Source organism: Ambystoma mexicanum, chromosome 7p (assembly GCF_040938575.1).
Source record: "Ambystoma mexicanum isolate Mex_15411 chromosome 7p, UKY_AmexF1_1, whole genome shotgun sequence".
Lineage (NCBI taxonomy): Eukaryota > Metazoa > Chordata > Amphibia > Caudata > Ambystomatidae > Ambystoma > Ambystoma mexicanum.
The window spans coordinates 776,357,200-776,381,129 of record NC_090939.1 but is presented as its reverse complement, the minus strand read 5'-3'; the positions used below and the strand labels follow the sequence as shown (position 1 = coordinate 776,381,129).

The window sequence follows — 23,930 nt, the reverse complement described above, 5'->3', positions numbered from 1 at the left end:
TACGAAGCCAACGCCCTTACGCATCTAGCTCCGGCAGGGTCTGGCACAGGACTATAAAGCCGCGCCCCGGACCGCACCCTGTGCTTGGCGTTTCTTCTGCTCCTGACAAGAGTAGTGTTTCGCTTACCGCTCCTGCGCTCAAGCATCTTCCTGCGTTGAGCTCCTTGGTCGAGAGTATTCTTTGGCATCCAGTTGGGACTCCTTCAGCATCCTTCGGTTCTTCGGCATCCTTCAGTATCCTGGTCTTCAGTCTTGACTTGCGGCCTTCAGCATCCTGTTCAACGCCGCTCCGCGGCGGACTCTGTCATCCTTGCATCCTGCCCGGATTTGCTCCTGCCCTGGGTCTTTCAGGCCCTCCAGCTCCTGCCCTGTACAAAAGCAAGCAACAGGGTTAGCATCCACCTTCTGTTCTCCTCCCATCAGAACCACCTCCCCGCCCCCCCGGTCTAAGAACTCGAGAACTTACCTGTATCCAGGAAGGAGTGATCCACCGTCAGGGCTCTGCTACCGGTTCGGGGGCAAAGTTCTAACACCTGGGGGGAGAGAAAGAACAAAAGACAATTAGCAGAGACACCATACCTGGGAGAGAGAGAGACTCTCATCCGCTTCAGCTTCGTCTTCGGGACCCATCTACGGAGCCGTGCTTGCAGACACAGAAACACAGGTGAGCCGAATCCATGCGCTCCAGCCAGCCTCGCCTTTTAAAGGGATTAGAGGAAGGAGAGGGGAGAGGGGGAACATTGCAATTATTTTTCCACAATAGACTTACCCTCCGTTTGCCCTTTAGGTTTCCACAACACCCGCCCAGAACACCAATGACCCGAACACATCCACGCCCCTCCCAACTTCACGGCCCCCGGAGGTTTTTCCTCCAGGCGACAGGTGAGGGAAGGAGTGGCTGGGACATACGACCGGGTGAAGGGGACCAGTACGGGGGCCACTCTGCAGTACAGTCCGGACCAGGCACTCTTGCAGGGCACCAGAGGTAAGCGTGATGGAACTAATCATCTAGTTAGCTCTGTACATTCATTATGTAAGAGGAAAGAAAGTAAGGGACTAAGCAGTGGATGGCGTAGCAAGGAGAGACCTGGGCAAGCAAGGTGGAATATTGTGGTTTGCGGCATCTCACTTTCAGTGTAGTTGGTATAAAGCAATGGGCGATAAGATAGAATGTCAAGGAGTTTGGGTCAGCTCATGGGTTGAGCACCTGTTGCACAGATGAATGCAGCCGGCAGGTCACAGAATTAGGTTTGCCATCAAAAGCTTTTGGCAGTGTGATAATGTACATTTTCAAAAGTGTTCACTCTTCAAGATGACGCACCTTCCCCCAACAAAATGATATATAGTAGACAGTATGAGATCCTAGCTACACTAACCTAAACTTTATTGAAAAACATAGACCTTGCAGTGTTTTACATTATGAATACTGTAATTAAGCATTAGGTATCAACTTAAATTTTTAGCAATGGAATTTCAGGACTGCCAAACAGGATATAGTTCCCTTTATGAAAATATCATCCCGATTTACTTCTGTTTTGCAATTCTTTGAAAAAGAAAGAACTTTCCTTGCCTAGCACTCCCATGCAGGCCTTAGACTCTTATAAGAGTGGAGGAGTGGATTACTTGTGCGCTCGCTCCGTTAAGCCCTTTGAACTTGCAGTCAACAGAGAAAAGAGGGTGGATGGAGCCCTGAGGGCAAGAGCGGAATGCAAGTTGAGCTGTGCTTTCATTGAACGTGTGATTTTTTTTTTTTTTTTTTACTTCTCTTTATTGATTTTACAACATGAAAAACACTCCCTCCCCCACTGTGAACTTCTGTTTGCATTCTGTAAAGGAAAGGATGTCCTTTCCCTGAAACATGTCCCATATTATCCTATATCCTCCCTCTTGCCACTGCTTTCTATCCGTGGTGAGAAGTCCCCATTCTTCAAGATAGGTGTAAAGGGTGATGGGAAGGTTGTGATCCCCCGCGTCCTCACTACCTTATCCCAAATTTCCACCTCTAGCTTTGTAATGGTACCCTCATACATATGCTTCGGTCTGAGCTGCTTTGGCAGTTACAGCACCTCCCTCAAATCGTGTTGTACCACTGTCCGATCCATAGAGACCCATTGTTCTCTCCTCCCCCTTCTGGAACCATTCCCTGATCACCCTCAACCGTGTTGCCCCATAATATATGTCCCGGAGGGCCATCCCCCCCTCCCTCCTAGGGGCCATGAGCAGGTGCCTGTTGATTCTAGCTTGCTTGCCTTCCCAAATAAACTTGTTTGTTTCCTCATCTTGCGGAAGAAACATGCTCGAAGTGCTAGGGCGATCGCTTGGAATAGGTAAAGAATGCGGGGCAATGCGACTATTTACACCTCTGCCAGCCTTCCTACCGAGAATATTCTGAGATTCTTCCACTTTTAGAAGTTCTTCCTTATTTCCTTCTGTAAAGGCTGGTAGTTGGCCACGTACCACCCTCTCAAAGACGGCGTAATTTGGACTCCTAGGTTTCTGATCCCCCTTGGGCTCCACACAAAAGGCGTTGATAACTTGAATGCCTCCCGGTCTCCCTTTCCCTACATAAGGCCCAGCAGTTCCGATTTCCCCGATGTTGATGTTTAGGCCCGATACCTCCCCAAATCTCTCTAGTAGCTCCATCCCTGCTTGGATAGATTCCCGGGGACTGGTCGGTGCCAGCAACATGTAATCGGCAAAAGCTGCAACCTTGTGTTGCTGCCCACCAAAGGGTATTTCTTTGTATCCCCTCCAACTCCTGTATTGCTTGAAGTAATGGCTCCCGGTATATTGCGTAAAGCAACTGGGAGAGTGGGCACCCTTGCTTTGTCCCCCTGCCTAAATGGATGGGGCGCAACAAAGTCCTGTTGATCACCAGACGTGTCTGTGGGGCGTGATAATTTGCTTGCACCATTTTAAGATCATCTCGTCTCAGGCCCATTTTCTCCATAACCTGGAACAGAAAGTACAATTCCACCCGATCAAATGCCTTCTCGCATCTAATGATAATATCGCTGAATACACATTTTCTGTGCCTTTTCCAATAGGTGTGCCACCCTCCTGTTGATGTCTGCCTTCCCCTTACAAATCCCGCCTGATCCGGGTGTATCAGCTCGGGCAGGAGCCCCTCCAATCTATTTGCCAGTATTTTAGTATACATTTTTGCATCCACGTTTATAAGTGCAATGGGCCTGTATGAGGTGCATTCCATGGGGTCTTTATTGGGTTTAGGGATTAGGGTCACTTTAGCCTCTTCCATGGTTGGAGTGATTTTGTCCTGTGGTTTTGAAAGTGTTAAATAGCTGCGTTAGGTGTGGGACGAGTAATGTCACAAATATTTTATAGAAGGCTGCCGTGGAGCCATCTGGCCCCGGTGCCTTGTTCAAGGGTAGTTTCACGATGACCCTCCTCACCTCGTCTTTCGTTATTGTCCGGTTCAATATTTCTTGGGTGTCCCCACTTAACATAGGCAGAGTAATAAGGAAGTTCCCTTGTTGTCTGAGCTGGGGGTTTTGTGATGTGTATAATTCCTCGTAAAACCTAGCTAGACATTCTTGTATGTCCTCGGTATGGGTGAGACGTCCTCCCTTCCCATCTTTTAATGCTGTAATCCCATTTCTTGCCCCTGCTTCCCCCAGTAGTCCTTATTGGCCTTTACGTGATATCTTTTCCTAATGAAGAGTAAAACCCCTTCTGCTTTCTTTGTTCTGAGAACCGCAGGTTCCCCAACTGCCCGCCTGTACGTTCTAAGGGTGGTCCTCGAGGGGGTTTCTTCTGCTATTTTCCTTGCTACCTCGACCTCTGCCTCCAGCTGTGCTTCCAGTGCTTTCAATTGCTTCTCCCGTTGGGCTTTTGCTGCTATAAGCTCCCCCGTCATTGTAGCTTTGAATGTGTCCCATCTAATACTCTTCTCCCGTATCGCTGATATTGTTGATTTTGACGAAATCCTTTACCTTCCCTTCCAATTCTTATTATCACGGAGTCCCTTAGCAGGCCCCCCGGGTATTTCCATCCCCAGATCTCCTACCTCTGTCCGTGCAGGCCCATCCTCATGGAGACTATCATATGGTCTGCTATCCCCCCCCCTTACCCAACAAAGACGCTGACACCCACATATATAATACATTCTCGCCAATTTGCCGTGCACATTAGAGAGGAAGGTGTATCCCTCTTCATTTCAGCCCCCTTCACGCAGCCCTCAGTCCCGCCCTGCCCATCCTATCGCGTAAGTCAGCCGATGCCACCACTCGCCCCCCATCCAACACCCTCCCGATCTGTCCTTTCCCCTATGCCATGCCATGTTAAAGTCGCCCATTACTATTATCTGCCCCCTTGCAAATTCCTCCAGTACCCATATGAACCCCCTCTAGAACGGTTCTTGGCCCGAGTTGGGTGCATGTAGAGGTTGCCTACATATTTACCCCTCTTACAATTTTATATACCTGCCCCCCTTATCCCTGATAGTTTCTGCCACCCTAAAGTCCAATGTATTTTTGATAGCCAGGGCCACTCCCCAAGTCTTTGTTGTGCCAGATGCTTGAACTATCTGATCAAATCCTCGTATTTTTTAGCTGCCCATGATCCTTTTTTAGGAGTTGCGTCTCCTGTAAACCCAGCCCATCTGGTCCCTCTTTCCTGGCAAATCCCTCTAGCCTTTTCCTTTTAAGGGAACTATTGAGCCCCCGTACATTATGGGCCAGCCATCTGAATGTGTGGCTTGTATGTAGTGTGCCTATTAGTGTCCCCCACCCCTCTGCCTGCTTCCCCCTTGCGCTCTGCCCCCCTCTTCTGTTCTTCCTCATGTCATTCCCTATTCCCCTCCACTGGGGTTTTCCCTTCACCCATTTGTCCTTGCCTGTCTCCGTACCTCCACCCATGGTCCCTTCCCTTTTTCCTCCCTCTTGGTGCACCCCCCCCCCATTCTTCAGAGGACACCCTCTCCCTCTCTTATCCTCCGATCTCCCCTCACGGGCTTATCTGCCCTTTCTAACTCCAAGATGTTACCCCCTGCACCTGCTGTCCCTTGTTCATCCCCTATGAGTCCACCAGCCCTATTATATTTGCTGCTTTGGGTTCTTCATTGCTCCCCCTCCCCTGCTTCGGCTCTCTCTGTTGTCTTCTCCTCTCTCTCCTTATGCGGTGGACCTGTTTGTGTCGATCTCCTTCTCTGTCTTTCCCCCGCTGTGGTCTTTCCCCCACTTTGAGACCCATGGTCTGGGTCTCGCTCTGTTCTCTGTCACCGGTGATCTATCATCCTGTTGGTCTGGACCCAGATCCATGTGCAATATGTCCACCCCTTCTTGCAGTGAAACTGTGTTTTTTCACTCCTGCCCATTCAAAGTCCAAAGGGGAAGATCCACTTATACCTGATCTCCCGTTCGTTGAGCACTTTAAGTATTGGGCCCATTTGGCATCGCTTAATTAGTATACTGCTGGCTAAATCCTGATATAGTGCAATTTGTTGTCCCTTATACATAACCGGTTCCTGTTGTCTGGCTGCTTTGTGGACTGCCATGTGGAAGGATGTGGCAGGGAAACCAGTTTGGAAGCATCTTTAGGGGCTGGTTGATGCTGAGTAAGTAGTTTCACAAGGATTGTAATCTGTTTTTGGCCTGCTTTATGTACTCTATTGGAGTGGTGTGTGTTTTTTCTCTTTGTAAAATATATATATATATATATATATATATATATATATATATATATATATATAAATATATAATTTTTTTCTTGGTGAGCACTGTGTTCTAATCTGGTGTGTTTGTGTAGTGTTTTTGTGTCTTCTGAGCCTGTTTTTTTGTGCTGGGCTGCATCCAGAGGGTGCAGTCCGTGGGGTGTAGTCTGTCCCACTCTCCCCCTCCTGCCCTCCAACCCACCCAGCTTCCCTGATTGGTACGTCCACCTGGTCATAACTGACCTTCCCTGTGGCTAAGGGACCCAAGGAAAAGGGTAGCTCCTACATTGGCAGCTCCAAGACGTGTCTGCAGGTGTCTGCAGGTGTCTGCAGGGGATGCCAATTAAGCCAGCAGTCAACAGACCCCAACAAAAACTAAGTGTGGCATGGGTGGGGTGTAGAGCAATTACTCTACTCCAGAAAGCCCCCACCACTCTACCTTATCTTTCTATAACGTAGACTGCCATAGACTTACACCATGCAGAGATTTGTGACCACCAGCCTAAATCTATTCATGACTGGTCAAGTGGCACAGCGAGTAGAGCGCTCGCTTTGACATCCGTGCAGAGCCTGCTAACCCAGGTTCGAATCCCGGCAGGGCCAAACTCAGCCTTTCATCCTTTCGAGGTCGATAAATGAGCACCACACACCGTGGGTAATAATAAGCAGCGCTCAGATACCTGAGGGTTCGTAGCTCTATATAAATGCCAAATTATTATTATTATTATTATTATTATTACTGGACTGTAAATGTTGCATTGTATTACACACTAACTTACTTGCCAATGTTAACTAGTGGCACACCTAGAGAGAACTGTGAAGATTGGCCTGTGTCGCATCTGGATAGAAACGTGAATGTTAGCATGCACCACACTTAGATGGACTTAGATGGACTTAAATGGAATGCTTAACTTTAGCCTGCGTCACACCTAGATAAGATTGTGAAGGTTAGCATGTGCCACACTTAGATGGACTTAGATGGAATGCGTAACTTTAGCCTGCATCGCACCTAGATAGAAATGTGAATGTTAGTATGCGCCACACTTAAATGAAACTGTGAATGTTACCAAATGCCACACTTGGATGGAATCGTGATCACTAGCCTGCCTCACAACTAGATAGGATATTGAAGATTAGCAAGTGCCACATTCATATGGAATAGTGAATGATAGCAAGTATCACTCCTAGACATAATTGCAAGGCCAGCAACGCCAATTAACAGATCCACTAACAATTTCACCCCTCTGCATACACCTCTCAAACTCTAACCAAACACAACCACAAGCCTACAACACAACAATCTGCACAAACTTCACTACACTGCAACAACAAAACAAACCACACATTGACTTGCACAACAGCACACGACTACCGACTGTAAAACACCCCAAGCCCAGCCAATGGACCCACCGGGCAAAACACCCCAAGCCCAGCCAATGGACCCACCGGGCTGAGGCTACCAACAGCACATAACTGCTCTCATGTACTTTTCCAGCTTATAACCACTAACTTACCCCCCCGTACCTTTTTTCAGAGTACCAGGGGACCACTCTGGTGGTGATAGCGCGCGGTACAAATATCCTTTAACATAAAACCTGCTTCCTTTTGGGCATACCTGTTAAATGCTGTCAGGACTTCTCTTGGTCTTGTGTTTGGCTTTTGTTCATTCCTCCAAATCTGTGGATCCGGACCAGCTCGATAATATCTGGGACCGATTCCCCCAGGAGCTCCACAAAGATTCCCTCAGCCACTCCTTTTAATTCTCTGTCCATCACCGGCAGCAGTTTCAGTCCGATGTTGACTCTCCGGGATCTGTTCTTCATATCTTCCATTTTGAGCTCTAGGTTTTGCGTAGCCACAACCAGTCTCTCTATGGCCTTGTTATTCGCTGTCCACTTCCTGTAGCCCCTTTTGCAACACATCCGTTATTTCACCCAATTGCCCCATTTCATGTCGTATTTCCACTAAGGCGGAGTTGAGATCCGACCTCATGAGTTGAAACTGCTCCTGGAATGTTTTAGCTAGAGTGGCCTGCAGGGTGAGCATTTCCCCTCGGAAGTCCTGCCGCAACATAGTAGTCATTGGTTCCGAATCATCGGGGGTGCTGCGTGCCGTTGCACCCTCCTGACTCCCTGTGGGTGCATCTTTGATTTCCTGAGTCGGCCACACCGTTGGGAGGGTTCTTGCTGAGCACCCCGGTATCGGTCCTGTCTTTATAGCGCTGTTTTTATCCTTCGTTGTCATGATTCCCGTGGGGCCTTGAGGGCCTGCGCCTTCCTCAAGCTGTCTATTAGGGCCTGTGCTGTGCCTCCCCGCCCAGGCCTCTAAACCTGTGTGCCTTCCCTTCTGTACCTCAGGGATGGTCCCCCTCTCTGCACCGGCCTGGTTCTCTCCCCACCTGCTATCCTGCGTGCTGTTTCCTCAAGGGCTACTTGGCCAGATAGCGCTTATCCCCTAAGTAGCCCCCACCGGAGTTAGTCGTTGGCTTCCGCTCGCTCCCCTTCCCCTCCCAGTGCCTCTTCTTTATTGTAGGCCTGCCAGTCTCTGGCCCCACTTTTTCTCTGTCTTCCCTGGGGATTTTCCTCCAGTTTACACCTGTACTCTGGTCCTCTTCTCCTCTTTCACTTCTCCACCCCCTTGTTCTGAACAGGGTGTAGCTGTAACTTCCCCCTCCTGTTGTGCCCCTCTAGGCGTGTCCTTGTTGCTCCTTTTTTGTTTTATTAGATTAGTCCCCTCGTTTGCTGGGCGTTAGGTGGGCAGTTGCCACCTGCTGTGTCTTATTTGAAGGGTTTTGCCATGTCTGATCCCCAGCACTCTGCAGGTCGGATTGCGCCTGCCGGCTAAGTATGCTTTGGTTCCCTGCGTGTTACAGGTGTATTTCTCCCCGTTGTTTCCCACTTAATTAGTCTTGCTACTGCGCTTTCCTGTGGGGGGGGGGGGGCAGCTAACGGCAGTGCCGGAGTGTCCCAAACTTCCTGCCTCCTTCGCTTGTGGTGTTGCTGCACTGTCCCGCCCCCCCCCACCCAGTGTTTTGGGGGCCCTCCGGACTCACCGCCTTGTCCTTGCTTGTTGCTGTGATTGCCGGGTACCTGGCCTGGTCTTCCCACTTCCGTGGAGGCTCCGACAGCTACTCTGTTCTTTAGGCAAGGTCCACTCCAGCTCCTTGCTGCTTCTGGTCCATGGGTCCCTCGTTGGTCCGCTCCTCTCCTCACTGGTCTGGGTGTCACAGCACAGCGCCTCGCATGCTCCTTCAGCCAGCTGCCCCTCACTTGGTGCCGTCCCATACAGTCCAGCTCCCGACCCTGCAACCACTCCACTGGGGCCCGTCACACTCCTCCCTCTGCCTCCTCTTCTTTCTGTGATGATACAGCTCTTCCATCTGCTCCTTGTTGCCGGTTCCCTCTCTCGGGTGCTTCAATGTATTATTGCTCTGTACTGCTCCATCTTTTGGCTCGCTAACAGGGTGGTGGGAACTTCTACTCCATGCCAGCAGCCATCTGGAAGTCCTGAACGTGTAATTTAAATAGCCAGCTGTGCTACACAAGTGTCAATTTAATTAGCAAACCTGCAGAACTGCATAGCATATTGCTATGCGGGACTGCTTATTTTATGCCCTGGCCATGTATTTAACACACTCTGCTACAGCCACTGAATGTACTCTGCTGCCTATAAATGGTTCTGGGATGTTCTCCTCTCTTCCTAGTCACCGGCAACATTTAAAGTTGCACACTACTAGCTAGGCATAAAAGTCACTCGCCCCCTCCGTTCTCTACACAGCGCACTGTATCTTACTCAGCAAGAGTCAATTATCAATAGCCAATGGCTAGTGGTTAGTACACATTTTGAGGACTCACTGACAAGAAATGTTATACCATGCAATGTGTTCACTGGGGTTCCCTCTTCTTCTAGTAAAAGTTACTAGTGGGTACAAAAGATGGTCTATACTGTTTCAATGTTCTGCTTCTCCCTCAACTAAATCCTATTGTATTGTTCTCCCTCTCCCTCCACTCTACTATTATTTTTGCACCTCTTTTCCAATTTAAGCCTTGTTCCTCAACTGTTCTTGGAACCACCTGCCTGGGCTTTCAACACGGATCCTGAAATTGAACCATGACTCTGGTTAAAGTTTGAAGAAACTCCATTCTACCGAAATGCAGAATTTTTTGGGAGATTCTGAATGTTGCCCAATAGGTTTGCCCAGGATCCCTACTTATGCCCAAAAAAGGGTTTCAGTGAACTAAATCTACCTAATTCACTTTTCTTATTATTGTATGTAAAGCTTTCTAAACCTATTCTGGGTCCTGAACTTTTAGAAACCCCACTCTAGGTCATCGTTGCTATCCATTCCTAAGGACCAATGTATGTTTAGTGATGGCACTATTTTTATTTTAATGACTTGTGTTTTGAAGAGGAGTAGCTGCTAAAAATCTCCTTTATGTCATGGCCTTGACGTGCTGGGTGTGGAAGAAGTGTTTTGTGTTCCCATCCTAAAAACTATGGGTGCACTGGTGCTAACCTCTTTTCACTTGATGCCATTTTTACACACAACTCCTATGGAAGACGTCTTAAGACAAATCCCCTTCATGGGTTATTCTTTCTTTGAATTATTGTTTCAACGTGAGGGCTGCCAGAAGTTCTGGGGCTCTAATGACAAAGCACAAGACTTGATTTCCCATCCAGAGTCTGAAAGCATAGTGCTAGGAGTGTTCAGGAATGGTCTGTGGCTGGTATTGTCTAGCTCATTTGCCACTTAAGAGTCTAAGGGCAATATAACTTGTGGGCAGAAAATATACTCGGTCTGTTTTTAGTTGTTGATTACAGTTGCACAGATTACCTGGGTCTGTTGACAATAATCTGGCATGTTTCTGAACGCTGATCATCAGTGATCAAGTACAGGCATGCAGTCTGATCTAATCGGATGAGGTTTTACTGGCGACAAAAGTGCCAGTGTCCTGGTTTGAGAGATCTTTTTCTAATTTGCACATGGTTCAGGTAATCTGACACATGTTATAAAATTTAGCAGAGGTTAGTATGCCTCTTCTTTGGAATAAATAATGTTTACATCTACAACAAGCTTGCTTGCTGTGTTTTTAATTGGAAAAATAATGTTAAGACGTCTATTGCCCACCTGTAGAGCATGTGTTCAGCAAATAGAAGCAGGTGGCAGGAAATCCTCAAGTAAGGAGGTTATTGTGGATTCAGCTAACCCAATATGAATCCCGGGACATGAAGGTTATCTGCTAGAGAGGGTACAGAAAAAGTTAATTGTGTCAATTTGCCACAAATGGAGATTTCCTTTTATCAGTAGGAAGGTTGTTGTATGTTAGCTCCTCCATCTAGTCACTAATACAAATGAAAAAGATATTATTTATTTTATGTTGACCCTGGTGGAAGGTGAAATGCACCCAATCATCCTTGATAAACCGGGAAAATGGAGAATACTGACCTAACCTCTTCAAAATGTTATGGTAAGGAAATACAAGATGGTTGCCCAGTGCTCTACATGCCACCATTCGGTGCACATTTGCAACAGTCTTTTAAGCTTTGCACCCAACAGTAATTGTTTGGGAGGCAACTCAGTAACAGGCAAAATAACAGAAATTGTTGCTGTAATGTGTGCTTTGGGAGTGAGTGTTAGGAGTCCCACAATAGGGAAAAGAAGTAAGCACGGTTTACTTAAGTTTTGTCACAGAAACACACCAAGCCTTGTAGATGGTTGCGATTAATCCAATGGAGTCATCACAGATTCCCCGGCAGTAACCTCCTCCCATGTGCCCAGGTGACTGCAGCCGCTACCTGATCCTGACCCTGGGGGCAGATATGAGGGAGGATCACATGGGAGGAGACAGCCTCCGGGGAGATATCATGGGTTCATTGGATGAGACATGGCATCCCCCATTTGCCCATGAAGAAGACACCTTGATACCCCATACCCTAATGGCCCATTGGCATGCATCTACACCCACCTTTAGGGAAAATATAAAAACCTTTTTCCAAAACTATTTAGGCCAAACTTCCATCCCTGATCTAAAAGGTAAAAGCTCCAAGCCTACATCATCCAGTTCTAATTATTCTCCATATAGAACTGGCTCATCATTTGAAACCATTTGAAAGTGATTTCCCAAGTAATCCGCATCAGTTAAAATAGATGAGAAGGAGGAAGGGAATGATGCAGAGCAGAAGGAGCCTCAAGGTCAATGAGCGTTCTAGTTGTCAAAATGTACCTGTGCGCAGGACATTTAAAGAATGAAAACAAACGCCAAGAGGCTGCTGTTTAGGGGAAGTCATTGCACACCTCAGCGAGGCTTGTGGAACTAGGAGGGGCTTGCCAGCAAGGTGGCAGTGAGCAGGACGTGCCACAGACACGCCAGGAGCCAAGGTAAGATTCCTGGGCTTTTGGCAACCGGAGAAAGCAGATTTAATCTACCGGGACCTGAAGCAAGACAGGCATGCTGAAGTGAAGCCGTAAGAGAAACCAGAATGACGTGAAATCAGTCCAGAGTGGAAAACAGGTGGCAAAGCCTTGCAGCGGAAGCTCGAACTGAAACAAAGACACCACACAGAGCTGGTGAGTCAACCCAAGCAAAGTGGGGACCCCAGGGCGTTTTTGGCAGCTATGCCATAAACAAATGGTAAACATTAAAGCTGCAGAAGCACAGATGTTAAAGAGACTGCAAATCAAGGAGGCATGTTGAAAATAACCACCCCAGCCATATGAGTACATGGAATGCAAATATGGGTGGGGGGAAGCCAGACCAAATGTTGAATAAACCAGATGTACAATACTCAAGAAGATGTATGTAATTGTGGTAGTAAAAGAGGAACTATTACTGTGAATATAAGAAGTCCTAGCAGGACAGTATACCAGGAAGTTGCAAATCTACAAGAAGTCCCAAGCAAGGACATAAACTGTGTTTGCTAAACAAGGAGGAACTTTTGAAAGAAGGAACTACAAGGCTAAGTAGCTTTGTAGCCAACAGGATTGTTGTGGACCAAGAAAGACTACAAAGAACTCTTGAACCAAGAGTCGCTGGCATTAAGGAAGAATCAAGCGGAAGGGACTCCTCTCTGGAACCAAGGTTATTTTACCTTGGAGAACTTTTATTTTGGAGTAGTTCTATTTTTCCTTTATCAACTCTTTTTGCAGTCACCAACTTAAAGACATTTCCCTTTTCACCTTATAGTTTGATTTGTAGTGTGAGGGTCAGGATAGAATGTTTAGACATAAGGACCGTTTTGATTTTGACATCCGGACACAGACAGATCCTTAGTTTTTGGTTTTAGGTATGGAAATTCCTCTTAGAGTACGGTCAGAGGGTCCCTTTCCCAACCTGTTTGTGTTACCTCACCCTTGGCACTTAAGGGGTTATCCCGTCCTTGGGATTACCTCCCTGTTGTCAAGGATGATATACCTCGTCCTTGGCACTTAAGGGGTTAATGAAACAGAAATACCAACATCACAAAAAAAGGCCTTGGCACTGGGAGGGTGGGGGAGATATGGCAGTTAAAAGGTTAATAAAAGTCTTTAACTAAAAACATGGCAACTTTGTGTCTGACTTTCATTTCTGACTCCTCACAGAGGGGATGCAATAATGTCAGAATCTACAACAGAGGAGTTTTAATCACATCAACCTTATGCCTGTCATCGGAAGATGTTGCCGTACCGTTGATAGATGCGCCGAAATCTTTCACCATCAAAGTCGAATTCAAACACACACTTCCGACCGAGCCTGACCCATTGCCAGGATTAAATGTTGTTTCCCGAGGGGTGACTGCGACGGAACCTGAAGTCGATGACGTCGGGACCTTAGAGGCTTAGGGTGGGCGAGGGGGGATTGTACTGGTAATACATCTTGGCAGAGAGTAGCATCTGGTGAGTAATCAGAGCATATAAGTTTGACAGGAGATCAATCTTTATTCAGTAATGTAGGTAGGAGTCCAGCAATTTGGTAATCCCCTTCTCTCCACAGCGTTCATTAGCAGACTGCAGAAGAAAGCACATACACCTGCACTTCCTCTTAGAGCAGGGTCAGCGAGCCCTTTTTCCAACCTTTTTTGTTACTACAAGTCTTTAATCTCTCTCTCTCTCTCTCTCTCTCTCTCTCTCTCTCTCTCTCTCTCTCTCTCTCTCTCTCTCTCTCTCTCTCTCTCTCTCGCTCCCTCTCTCTTCCTCTCTCTCTCTTCCTCTCTCTCTCTTCCTCTCTCTCTTCCTCTCTCTCTTCCTCTCTCTCTTCCTCTCTCTCTTCCTCTCTCTCTTCCTCTCTCTCTTCCTCTCTCTCTTCCTCTCTCTCTTCCTCTCTCTCTTCCTCTCTCTCTTCCTCTCTCTCTTCCTCTCTCTCTTCCTCTCTCTCTCTCTTTCCCTCTCTCTTTCCCTCTTTCTCTCTCTTCCTCTCTCCCCACCCCTCCTAAATGCTGGCTACCATACCACCAAAAGGGGCTTCCTAACGTTCCCTATTCTAAACAGATGTTCACTGTTCTAATGGGAACTTTAGGGATTGAGCCTTACAGTCACTCAGTCTAGCGGCGTAGGCCCTGATTTTCCTGATTTTGATGGGATTGGATAGGCCTCTAATGTTCCAGGACATGAACCTTGTGTTCCTCATTTTATCTTGAGTAGCCATTTATTCTGGACTTCGGGATATGCTCCTCGTCTGCGTTGTACGGATATAGGACTTCCAGGTTTAGATTTTTCAGGTTCTTATAGTTTGCTTGAAGTAGACTCGTTTTTTTTATTTTGTAACAAACAATTATAACTATGACCCCAACTTCCGTGCTGGATCCTGTGATTGAGTATCTTGGTAAGTGTATGCGTTGCAATATAGGACCAGCTTTAACTGGGCAAGAGGCCTGTAACTTTTCCCCACCTCACCATCCCCCCAATCGGGTGGTGTATCCCTATGAACCGGTTGCAACATTTCAAAGTGTGGGGGGCTGCATGTCCCACTTTCTACTCTGGAGTTGCGGCTGGTGCTTGCTTAGTTTGTTGGTGCGGTTAGCTTTCAAAGTTTGTTTCTGTATCTGGACATCTAAGTTTGGACTTTCAGGTACCGTTCTGGGCTGCCGGGATGTGCCGTTCCATATATGTCCTGGCATCCTCTGGTGTCTCAAAGAATTGTGTTTTGCCATTATATTGTATTCGTAGTTTAGCCGGGTACAGCATTGCATAAACTACCTTCCTCTCTCTGAGTGCTTTTTTTATTGAGTCAAAGGAGCGCCTCGAGGCCTGAACCCCTGATGTGAAATCTGGGTAAATGTGGATAATATTGGAGTTGTAGGACAGGGGTGCTTGTTCACGTGCCATTCTTAGTATGAGATCTCGGTCCCGGTAATTTAGAATTCTTGCTATTATTGTTTGTGGTGGTGCGCCTGGTTTGGGCGGAGGTGCAAGGGTTCTGTGCGCTCTTTCGACTAAGAACTGATTTGGAAATTGTGCTTCAGGGAACAAAGAGTGCAGCATGTCTTCGAGAAAGTGTTCCATGGGAGTGTTGAGTTTGTGTTCTGCCGCTCCAACCACCCTTATATTATTTCGGAGTGAGCGGGATTCTGAATCTTCACACTTATTTTGGATGGTTTTGATATGTTTCTGGATTTGTTCTATTGTTTTGTTATATTCGGGGTCATGTTTTGTTCATATGGGTCTGTAGCTGGGTCCCTCTGGGTGGGCGCCTGGGCAGATTCCGGCGCTGCTGCGGAGGTGTTTGCAAACGCATCCATGGGGCCTCGCTTTTTTTTTTGTGCCTCTCATCTATCTTCTGTATTAGTCCTGGGTTTTTCTTGTTACCCAATGATGTGGGGCGGTATGGAGCGCAGTGTAGCATTTCTTTAAGGATTCTTTTTTTTTAAAATTATTATTCCCCTCCCCCCCTGAGGAGCGTCTGTGGTGTTTTCCCTGTAGGGCACTTACAGATTCGTAATTGACAATGTGGTCTTGCGTTGATTAATGCGCTGATTAATGGGGGGGTGAAATATCTGCTCCCCACGTACATTTTAGTTGCCGGGTTCAGTATGCTTCTGTCTTTCCTTGCCAGGGGAGCGCGGCACTTTGTTATTGCGCCGCGTCTTGACCCTGGGTGTTGAAGTCTCGCTGAGGGGGGGACGAAGGGGCCCCACCTCGATTCTGTTTGCGTGTGTTTTCTCAATGGACGTTCGTGTGGGGGAGGGCTCCTCCTGTCACCTCGGGTGGATGCTGGTCTCGGTCGCGGGGGGCCCGGCCCGTCACGGGCTGTGTGTCCTCGCTGGCTGCACCGCTTCTTATCCGCAGTTCGGATCTCCGGCTCTCTGGCTTTCGTACCCTCTTCTCCGGGGGCCCCGCTTCTGGGCTGTACAGCTACGAATGCTTGACCGTTTGTCCGTCGTCGGGTCTTCTCAGGATTAATGGGCTGCTTCTCCAGTCGCGGCCCGGGTCGGCTTTCTTCCTCCTACGCCCGGCGCTTTGTTGTACTGCAGGGTCTGTTGTTTTTGCCGCGCAGCTCTCCGGCCGTTGGTGGAGGGCCGCGGCTATGTGTGGTTTCGTTCTACAGTTTCTCAGCGACGTTTCTGCTCCAGATTTGGACCGGGCGGTCCCTGAGTCCTCTGCTACAAAATCGCTTTGGTTGGATTTCCTGGAATAATGCACCAACGCAGGATTTTCGTTTAAGGATTCTGCCAGCCACGGAGCTTGCAGATTAAGCGGCCATCTTGTACGGCGCACAACAGCCCGCTTCCCATTTCTGACCCATCACAGTTTCCACCTCCTTATTCACACCTAAATCACAAAATCTGTTTACTAAACAGAAAAAAATCCAGTCTTGGTGTTGCTCTGAATTGTCAGGTTAGTAAGTGGATGCCTACGATTTCTTTTTAGGAATGAATGTTAAATATACCCTTTATTATTTTAGAATTGAATTTGTAGACTTAAAGCTGTTGATAAAAAGATGAAGTCCAAACGATGTGCGGGGTGTATATTGTGTTTTGTCTAAATTAATATTTTCTATGTTTTTCAATTACAGAAGGACTCAATGAAAGATGACAGAAGAGGTCATTGTTATTGCTAAGTGGGATTACACTGCACAACAGGACCAAGAGCTTGACATAAAAAAGAATGAGCGCTTGTGGCTTCTGGATGATTCAAAAACATGGTGGAGAGTACGAAATACCGGCAACAAAACTGGATATGTGCCATCGAATTATGTAGAACGAAAGAACAGCTTGAAGAAAGGATCCCTTGTGAAGAATCTCAAAGACACACTAGGTACGGCTGGGATAATAAATGTTCGTTAAGGGAATCGCAAAATATTGCAGCATTTTGGAAGGCTTTGAATTGGGATAGTAAAAGATGTTTGGTTGAGATTTGTAACACGTTTACAGCGTTACTTATACATTTTAGACATCTGAAAGCAATAACATCCAAAGTTTGTTCTTGATAGCAGTGTGTGACAGTCAATTTATTCATTTACAGTTGTAGAAAACTAGGAAGGGAGTATCCCTGTCCTAAAAAAATAGCACGTCTACACGTTTATTCATTAGAGGTTTTTGGTACAGTTTTAGTCAATGAGGATCATACATTAGTATAATAAAGAGCATGATGTTCAACTGTAACTAACGAACATCCTTTAACATTGAGCACAACACTGATGGAGTTGCATCTTGTGTTTGCACATCTTCACCTATCCTAACCACATGACATAATCCCTTTACTTCAGGTCGATTGCATCCTTGCTGCTTTTAGCACAATGCTTAGCCTAATGTTGGCTCTTAGTATTTGCTATGCCTACTCTGGGCATAGCTTCTCGCTGATCAGGGTCTTGCATATCAGCCACACGGCCTTATGCTCTGTGTTATTTTTGAGCCAGTCATTGACTTTAGATCAACAACAATTATCATGGTTGGAAACAACCCATAAGGTTGTGCATCTCTTATTTTATGAAAATCATAAAGTATTTATTCAGCACCCAAAGACTAAAATCATATTTTGGGAGGAAAAACACAATTCCTATTCCCAATATGGGTATTTTTTGGGGAAATAAAAATGTTTTTTTTTTCTTTAAAACAGATATATTTTTGTGGTGCATACTTCTTTGCTTTAACCTTAAAGTTCCTCTTCAGATCAGTCGTTATTAATATTAGAGAGCCTTGCTCTGGCACTGCTGTTCTGATACCACTGATGTGTGGGTGAAAGCAGAGGGCAGGGTCCTATATGTCTTTTGTTTTCTATTTTTTTGTTTTGGGAGTAAATTTACTCTTTTGTTAGGAGTTAAAGTGGCTAGCACAGTGTTATGTGGTGCTCTGCTTCTAGTAGACCATCTACACCACACATCTTAACTCCCAGGCAGCCCTTGAACTACTTCTATATAGAATTTTGATTTCTCATCTTTTTTTCCAACCATACTTTAGGTGTCCTTTCCTAAGTGCACTGGGTCAAGATAATGATGTGTGGGCACTATCATCATGGTGGATTGGACATCATGAGACACTTATAGTGGTAGTCTACAAGGTGCTATTGACTAGGTTTCAGAATTATGTTCTGACATGCAGACCAAAGATTTGGATATTTAAATTATTGTCCTTGCACTATTCAGTCGAGTAGTGAATACCTTTAATGTGAATATAAAGCATTAATCCAACCCACAGAGGTTCCGAGACTCAAGCAGCACATGTCTTAACCTTATTTGTACGGGCATACCTCAAAACGGCCTCAAGCCTTTCTAACAACTTTTCAAATATGTTATTTAATTCCTCCAGTATTATATGATCAAGCAGGCTGTTTCATTTTTCAACCCTTCCACCATAGTTTTCCTTAGCTTCTTTTCCATTGAAAACTTGACAGATGTCTGTCTGGATTTGAGAGACCAAATGGAGGCCCTAAAAGTGGCAAGGGAAACAGTCCACCTGGAAACAATATGCAAGCAAGTGGAGTTGGTTTTGTGACTGGTGCCTATCTTGGGACATTAATCTGCTGATGAGTGCCCCACATGTTGTTCATTTCACAGTTGCTTTAGCCTCTTTAGGCAGCAAATTTGACTCCTATCCCCAGTGCTCCACATAAGATTTGGAAGTGGAAGTATTTTACTCCCTATTTTTTAAATTTGGGAGTAAAATTATTTTTTAGGGAGTAAAAACTGTAATTTGAATACCCAAAATTAGAGCATTTTATAAGTGGGAAACAATATGTTTAACTAGAAAATTGAACATTTTGTAAGAATTATTTATTTGCACCTAGTTATTCATGCACATTAAAAATACTGGTTTTCTTTTTCTGATCAGGCAGTTATAACAGTAGATTGTTTAAGGGACTTAGTTTTAGTCACCATAAGTTTCCTAGGGTCATCCAGCCGTGGACCCCTTGCTCACTGTGCTCCGAGAGGCACAGCTCCACCTTATTAATGAGGACCAACAAGGCTGAAACACGTGTATGGGGTTGCTGTTCGTACTCTTGTTCAGAAGGGAATTGCCGTAGCATTTCGGTGCTGGAGTGCCCATGTGGGCGGGAAAAAGACTGATATGCAAATGGATATTTCGCATCTGTGAAAGGTACAATGAGCTAAAGTGTGGCTGAGACTCTCGAGTGGGTGCCTTCCCAGAGAACAGGTCAATGGGTCGTGTTCGTTCTTGCAGAGGGGCGCCTGTGAAGGGGCCCCTGAGGGACCCTCGGATGTGGAAACAAGGCACAGTCACCACACTCGAATAGAAACGCCAGACACGAGGTTCCGTTCCCAAAATCTAGGGTTTATTGCAATACAAAGAAGTCCCAGTTGGCCAAATGGTCCCACGCCCCGCACCGTGTGTCTAACAGACCTCGGGGGACGCAAGAGGGAATGAAACGTACATCAGTTACATATATACAAACCGAGCACCTTACAAACAGCAATGACACAGTATGACACATTTGATGCCGCCCCTTCCCTATGAATTAGAGGCGATGATTGACCAGTGTGATAAATATGACACCTTGGACCACCATATTTAGTAACGGTTTGCAATCTTCAATTTTACAGACACCATTCTTTATTTGCGAGAACACAGCGTTTCTGTTTTTCATGGGCAAGCTGCGCGTAGGAGACTGGCACATACCAGACCTCACTATCTCTTAGTTTCGATTCTCACTCTAGAGGTCAGCCCGCATAATTCAACTCTTTAAATGCTAGTTTCATACATTGCTATTCTTTCAGGAGACTCGCTGGCATTCGTGTACTGATTAAATGCCTTGCTCCCTGTCTTCAAGGATATGTGAGGGAGGGAATTGGGCATTTCTGTCTGGCTCTCCAGTGTAATGTTTCAACATGTTTCTTAGCCTTGGACCATTGAAGCGAAATAATATCTACAGCAAAGCAGTTTTACATGAGGCAAAGTGGCAACGTTAGAGAGAGCAGAGAGAGAAAACAAAATGGCGATTCTGGTCATCTTAAAATGGCCTCACGCTAGTTGAACTAATAGCTACGTAATAACTAATGAATAGATATTCTTAACACTGTAAATGAGGCGGTTGGTCTTCGGCCAACCAATTATCATTAATTTCCGGACCCTCAAGGGGTGTTTGGTTTTTCTGGACTGACAAACCCTCCTCTTGGCCGTATGCCAAACGTCTCATCCATACATTGCATCCTCCTCCTCCGACCAAGTATTTGGATTAGATTCGGAATCTGGTTCAAATTCTGACTCATGTACACTTGTTGTCTCCTCGTTATTATCAATATCAATTGCCATGAATTCTTTAATGGTTTCAGATTCGTTACTATTTAGTAATGTTTTTTCGTTTCAACATTTGTACACACTCTTCGCTAATTTCAGTACATACTATGAGGAGACAATGTATGCAACAACATGTCACGAATATTCCTAGGATTGCTACTAGGATTGCAAATAGCTTCCATCCCCCAGGACCGCAACACTTCCCAGAACCAGGAGCTTATGTTCAATTCCCAGCCACCTTCAGGGGGGTGGAGATCAGAGCTTAACACATGCAATTTTCTTATCGCCTCAGAAATCGTGGGGGAGGAGTCACTTACAAATACGCAACACGCTGATCCCACGATTTTGCAACCACTGCTGCGATCAACTAAGATTATATCAAGGGCCATTCTATTTTGCAGCGACAGTAATCTAATTCATTTTTCCTTGAGAGTCATATTATATAATATGTCAGTTGTTCCATTTATTGTTTGTTCTAATATCCTAGACAGTCGTCTTATGTTATAAGAGTTTATCGCCTTGCCCCAAAATGGTACAAATGATTTCGCTATGTCTTCTGCAATCAACCCGTCCCCACTATTCCGGCGAGGTCGTGACCTGGTCAGCTTGGCTATATCCACTGTTTTTGAAAGGAACACCCCAGGAAAGAGAAATCCCAAATAACACGTGCCTCCCCAGTTTCTAGGTAACCAAGGATATGCTTTTTCTCCACATACAAAGTACACAGGATCTCCCACATATATTGGTTCCACTTCTTTATCAAGGAATGCTATGTTCCTGCATCTGGTAAATGTTCCTACCTAGAAAGAACCCTTTTTCTTTAAACAGAATGGGACAGAATGAGGGTTATAATTCACTGTATATGAAGGGGGTTCCACATCCTTATTCCCCTGTGGGTTCATGTGGAACGTGATCACAGACGTATTATAAGGTACAGACAATCTATCCTGTGGCATTATTGCTGGTGTAATTCATCGTCTTTTATGGAACATGGAGCAACCCACCGGTTTCATAATCGCTTCCACGAATTCATTCATATTTGTTTTATCTAGTTGACCAGTTTCACTTTCGTTCCATTTCCCATAATATAGGGCACTCAGAGAGGCATAACATGCGGAAGTCAATGGCAGGGGCTGTACATACCATCCTATTCCTTTGCCACCATGTTGAGGCAAATGGGCACAAACCCAGCAATTGTTTTTTCTTAGGATTGAGTGTGTGATATTCATTATTAATAGCAATGCGTTGTTCCCATTTCCTTCCCTATGTTTTTCTTCCATTGGGAACAAGGTATAGGAAATCACATGGACTGGGCTTTCTGTTGTGGAAATTTTCATAATGGGCAAGAGTACTTCAAGAGGGTGCATTTCCTCTAGGTACCACGATACTGATATGGTCAGCATTGGGGCTAATATACTCATTATGCACATTACTATGGTTAGACCCATCCTACAATTCTTTTTACCATGTCCTTTTTCTGCCTTTCTATGTACTATGTTTAATTCTCCATCAGCATTGGTGCAGGAGAGGGCATTTGCTGGTTCCAACATTCTTCTCTTCCTTCTTCTGCTGTGCTTGTCGTGAATATCTCTTGTTCATGTGCTTCCTAGGATGTTGACAGAGTTCAATCAATGTCTACAATATTTTCATGCCTGTTTGCTATCCGCCTGGATTGCTTTTTCATTGGGCAAGGCCTTCGTGCATTTTCACATTGCCCTAGAGTTTCAGAGCAGCTGCCTTTTGTACCATGTGCACCCCTCTTGTTCACTCTGGTTCCTGACGCATGGATTTAGCACAGAGGAGTTGCGTTTCGTGAGCTGTCTAACTTGCACAACTCTTACGCCACCCTCCTCTAGGCCTCCGGTTCCCACTTCATCCGAAAATAGGAAACAGAGGCGAGAAATTCACCAAGAGATGAAAATGTGATCACTCCTCCTTTCTGCTCCGCAGGTTGTACCAATTTGCTCCTGGTACCGCGTGATCAACAAATAGTGCGGGTGCACTTCCAGTCTCGAGCTTGGAGCCAGCCTGGGGCACAATGGCAGATGATGATGGGTGCCCAGGCGACAATGCAGGCTGTGGCGCAACAGAAGATGGTGGGCGCCACAGAGGTATGCGCTTGATGTCGGGCAGCAGAGATGCAGAATCTGCTGGAAAACGTTGAGGCACTCTTTGCTCTTCCGTTTTTATGGCAATCTCATCAGGCTCTGTTTCACGATCAGGCAACTTCTGTGGCAAAGGACTGGCAACGACCTTTTTCGTTTCTGGAACCGCTGCTGTCTCCTTCTGGTCTTTGTCCCGATCAGTTGACATGTCGAATGGCGATGGGACTTTCTTGGCATGCGTGGCATGAATCCACGCCTTGCGTACATCCACGCGTATCGCTGTCTGCGTGGTCAGGACTATTTGATACGGCCCATGCCACCTGGGTGCCAGTGATGTTTTCCGTTCGTAGTTTCTGACTAGTACCCAGGTTCCTGGCTCCAATGCATGTCCTGGGCCAGTATACCGCATGGTAATGCCTCCTGCACCTGCTGAGGAATCAAAAGCAGTTTTTTTTACTAACAGATTACAGTAAATGCTGAGTACAGTGTATTCTACCTCTCTCATTCTCCTAGGCTGGGGTGCGCACCACACATTCGCCGGTCTCCCCATTATGATTTCATAGGGGGAGAGCCCAGTTCTGGCCTGCACTGACGTTCGCATACACAGTAACGCTATTGGTAATGCATCTACCCAACTTAGTTTGCTGCCTGCACAGATCTTACTGATTTTGGACTTCAAGATTCCGTTATGCCGTTCAATAAGACCGGCGAACTCGGATGTCTCGAACAATGGAATCTTTTATCGATCTGCAATCCTGCACACATCTGCAGTATCACTGCACCTATAAAGTGCAGACCATTGTCCGACCATGTGACACGGGGCAGACCAAAGCGAGAGAAATACTCTTTTAGCATTACTTTCGCCATGCTCATGGCTGTGCAGTCTTTCAATGGATATGCTTCCACCCATTTGCTGAATGCACATATGATCACCAAAACATACTTCAGATTTTGGCATCTCTCCATTTCTATGAAGACAAAGTGAAGCACTTCGAATGGCATAGAGGGAGGACCAAAACCTCCTGTTGGAGACACCGTTCCCTTTCCCACATTGTGCTGTAGGCATGTAATGCAATTTTGTACCAGCCTTTCGGCATTCTTTTTTATGAGTGGATTTTCCCAGACTGTGGCTAAATGCTTGACTACGCACAAATGTGTGTGGGACTGTGAGCCATTGTAACCATTGCATTTACATAAGCATTTGGCAGCATCCAATTCCTGCTTTTCTTGTCCACCCAACAACCCTCCAAATCCAATTCTGCAGAGCCCTTGGCCCATCCCTGTATTTCGTCGGCGGTAGCTTCCGCCTGCATTTCTTTAACAGTCACAATTCCATTTTCTATCATGAAGGGCACTTCCTCCGATTGTACTGTCAACATTTTTGTATTCAAATCAGTGGCAGTCTGTTTCACAATCTTGTCTGCAAATGCGTTTCCTTCTCCCACTTTACATGTCACCTTTTTATGCGCCTCGCATTTCACTATTGC

At 46.1% G+C, this 23,930-nt stretch overlaps 1 protein-coding gene across 6 annotated transcripts in view; it reads left to right on the top strand.

Annotated features, from left to right (window-relative positions):
- NCK2 (NCK adaptor protein 2) overlaps positions 1–23,930 on the top strand; it is a 231,045-nt gene that overhangs the window by 65,195 nt on the left and 141,920 nt on the right. For all 6 annotated transcript variants that reach the window (XM_069636904.1, XM_069636903.1, XM_069636905.1 and 3 more), the window contains one exon: positions 16,660–16,901. In XM_069636904.1, the coding sequence (XP_069493005.1) occupies positions 16,676–16,901 (226 nt within the window). In that variant the 5' untranslated portion in view covers positions 16,660–16,675. The remainder of the gene's footprint in view (positions 1–16,659; positions 16,902–23,930) is intronic.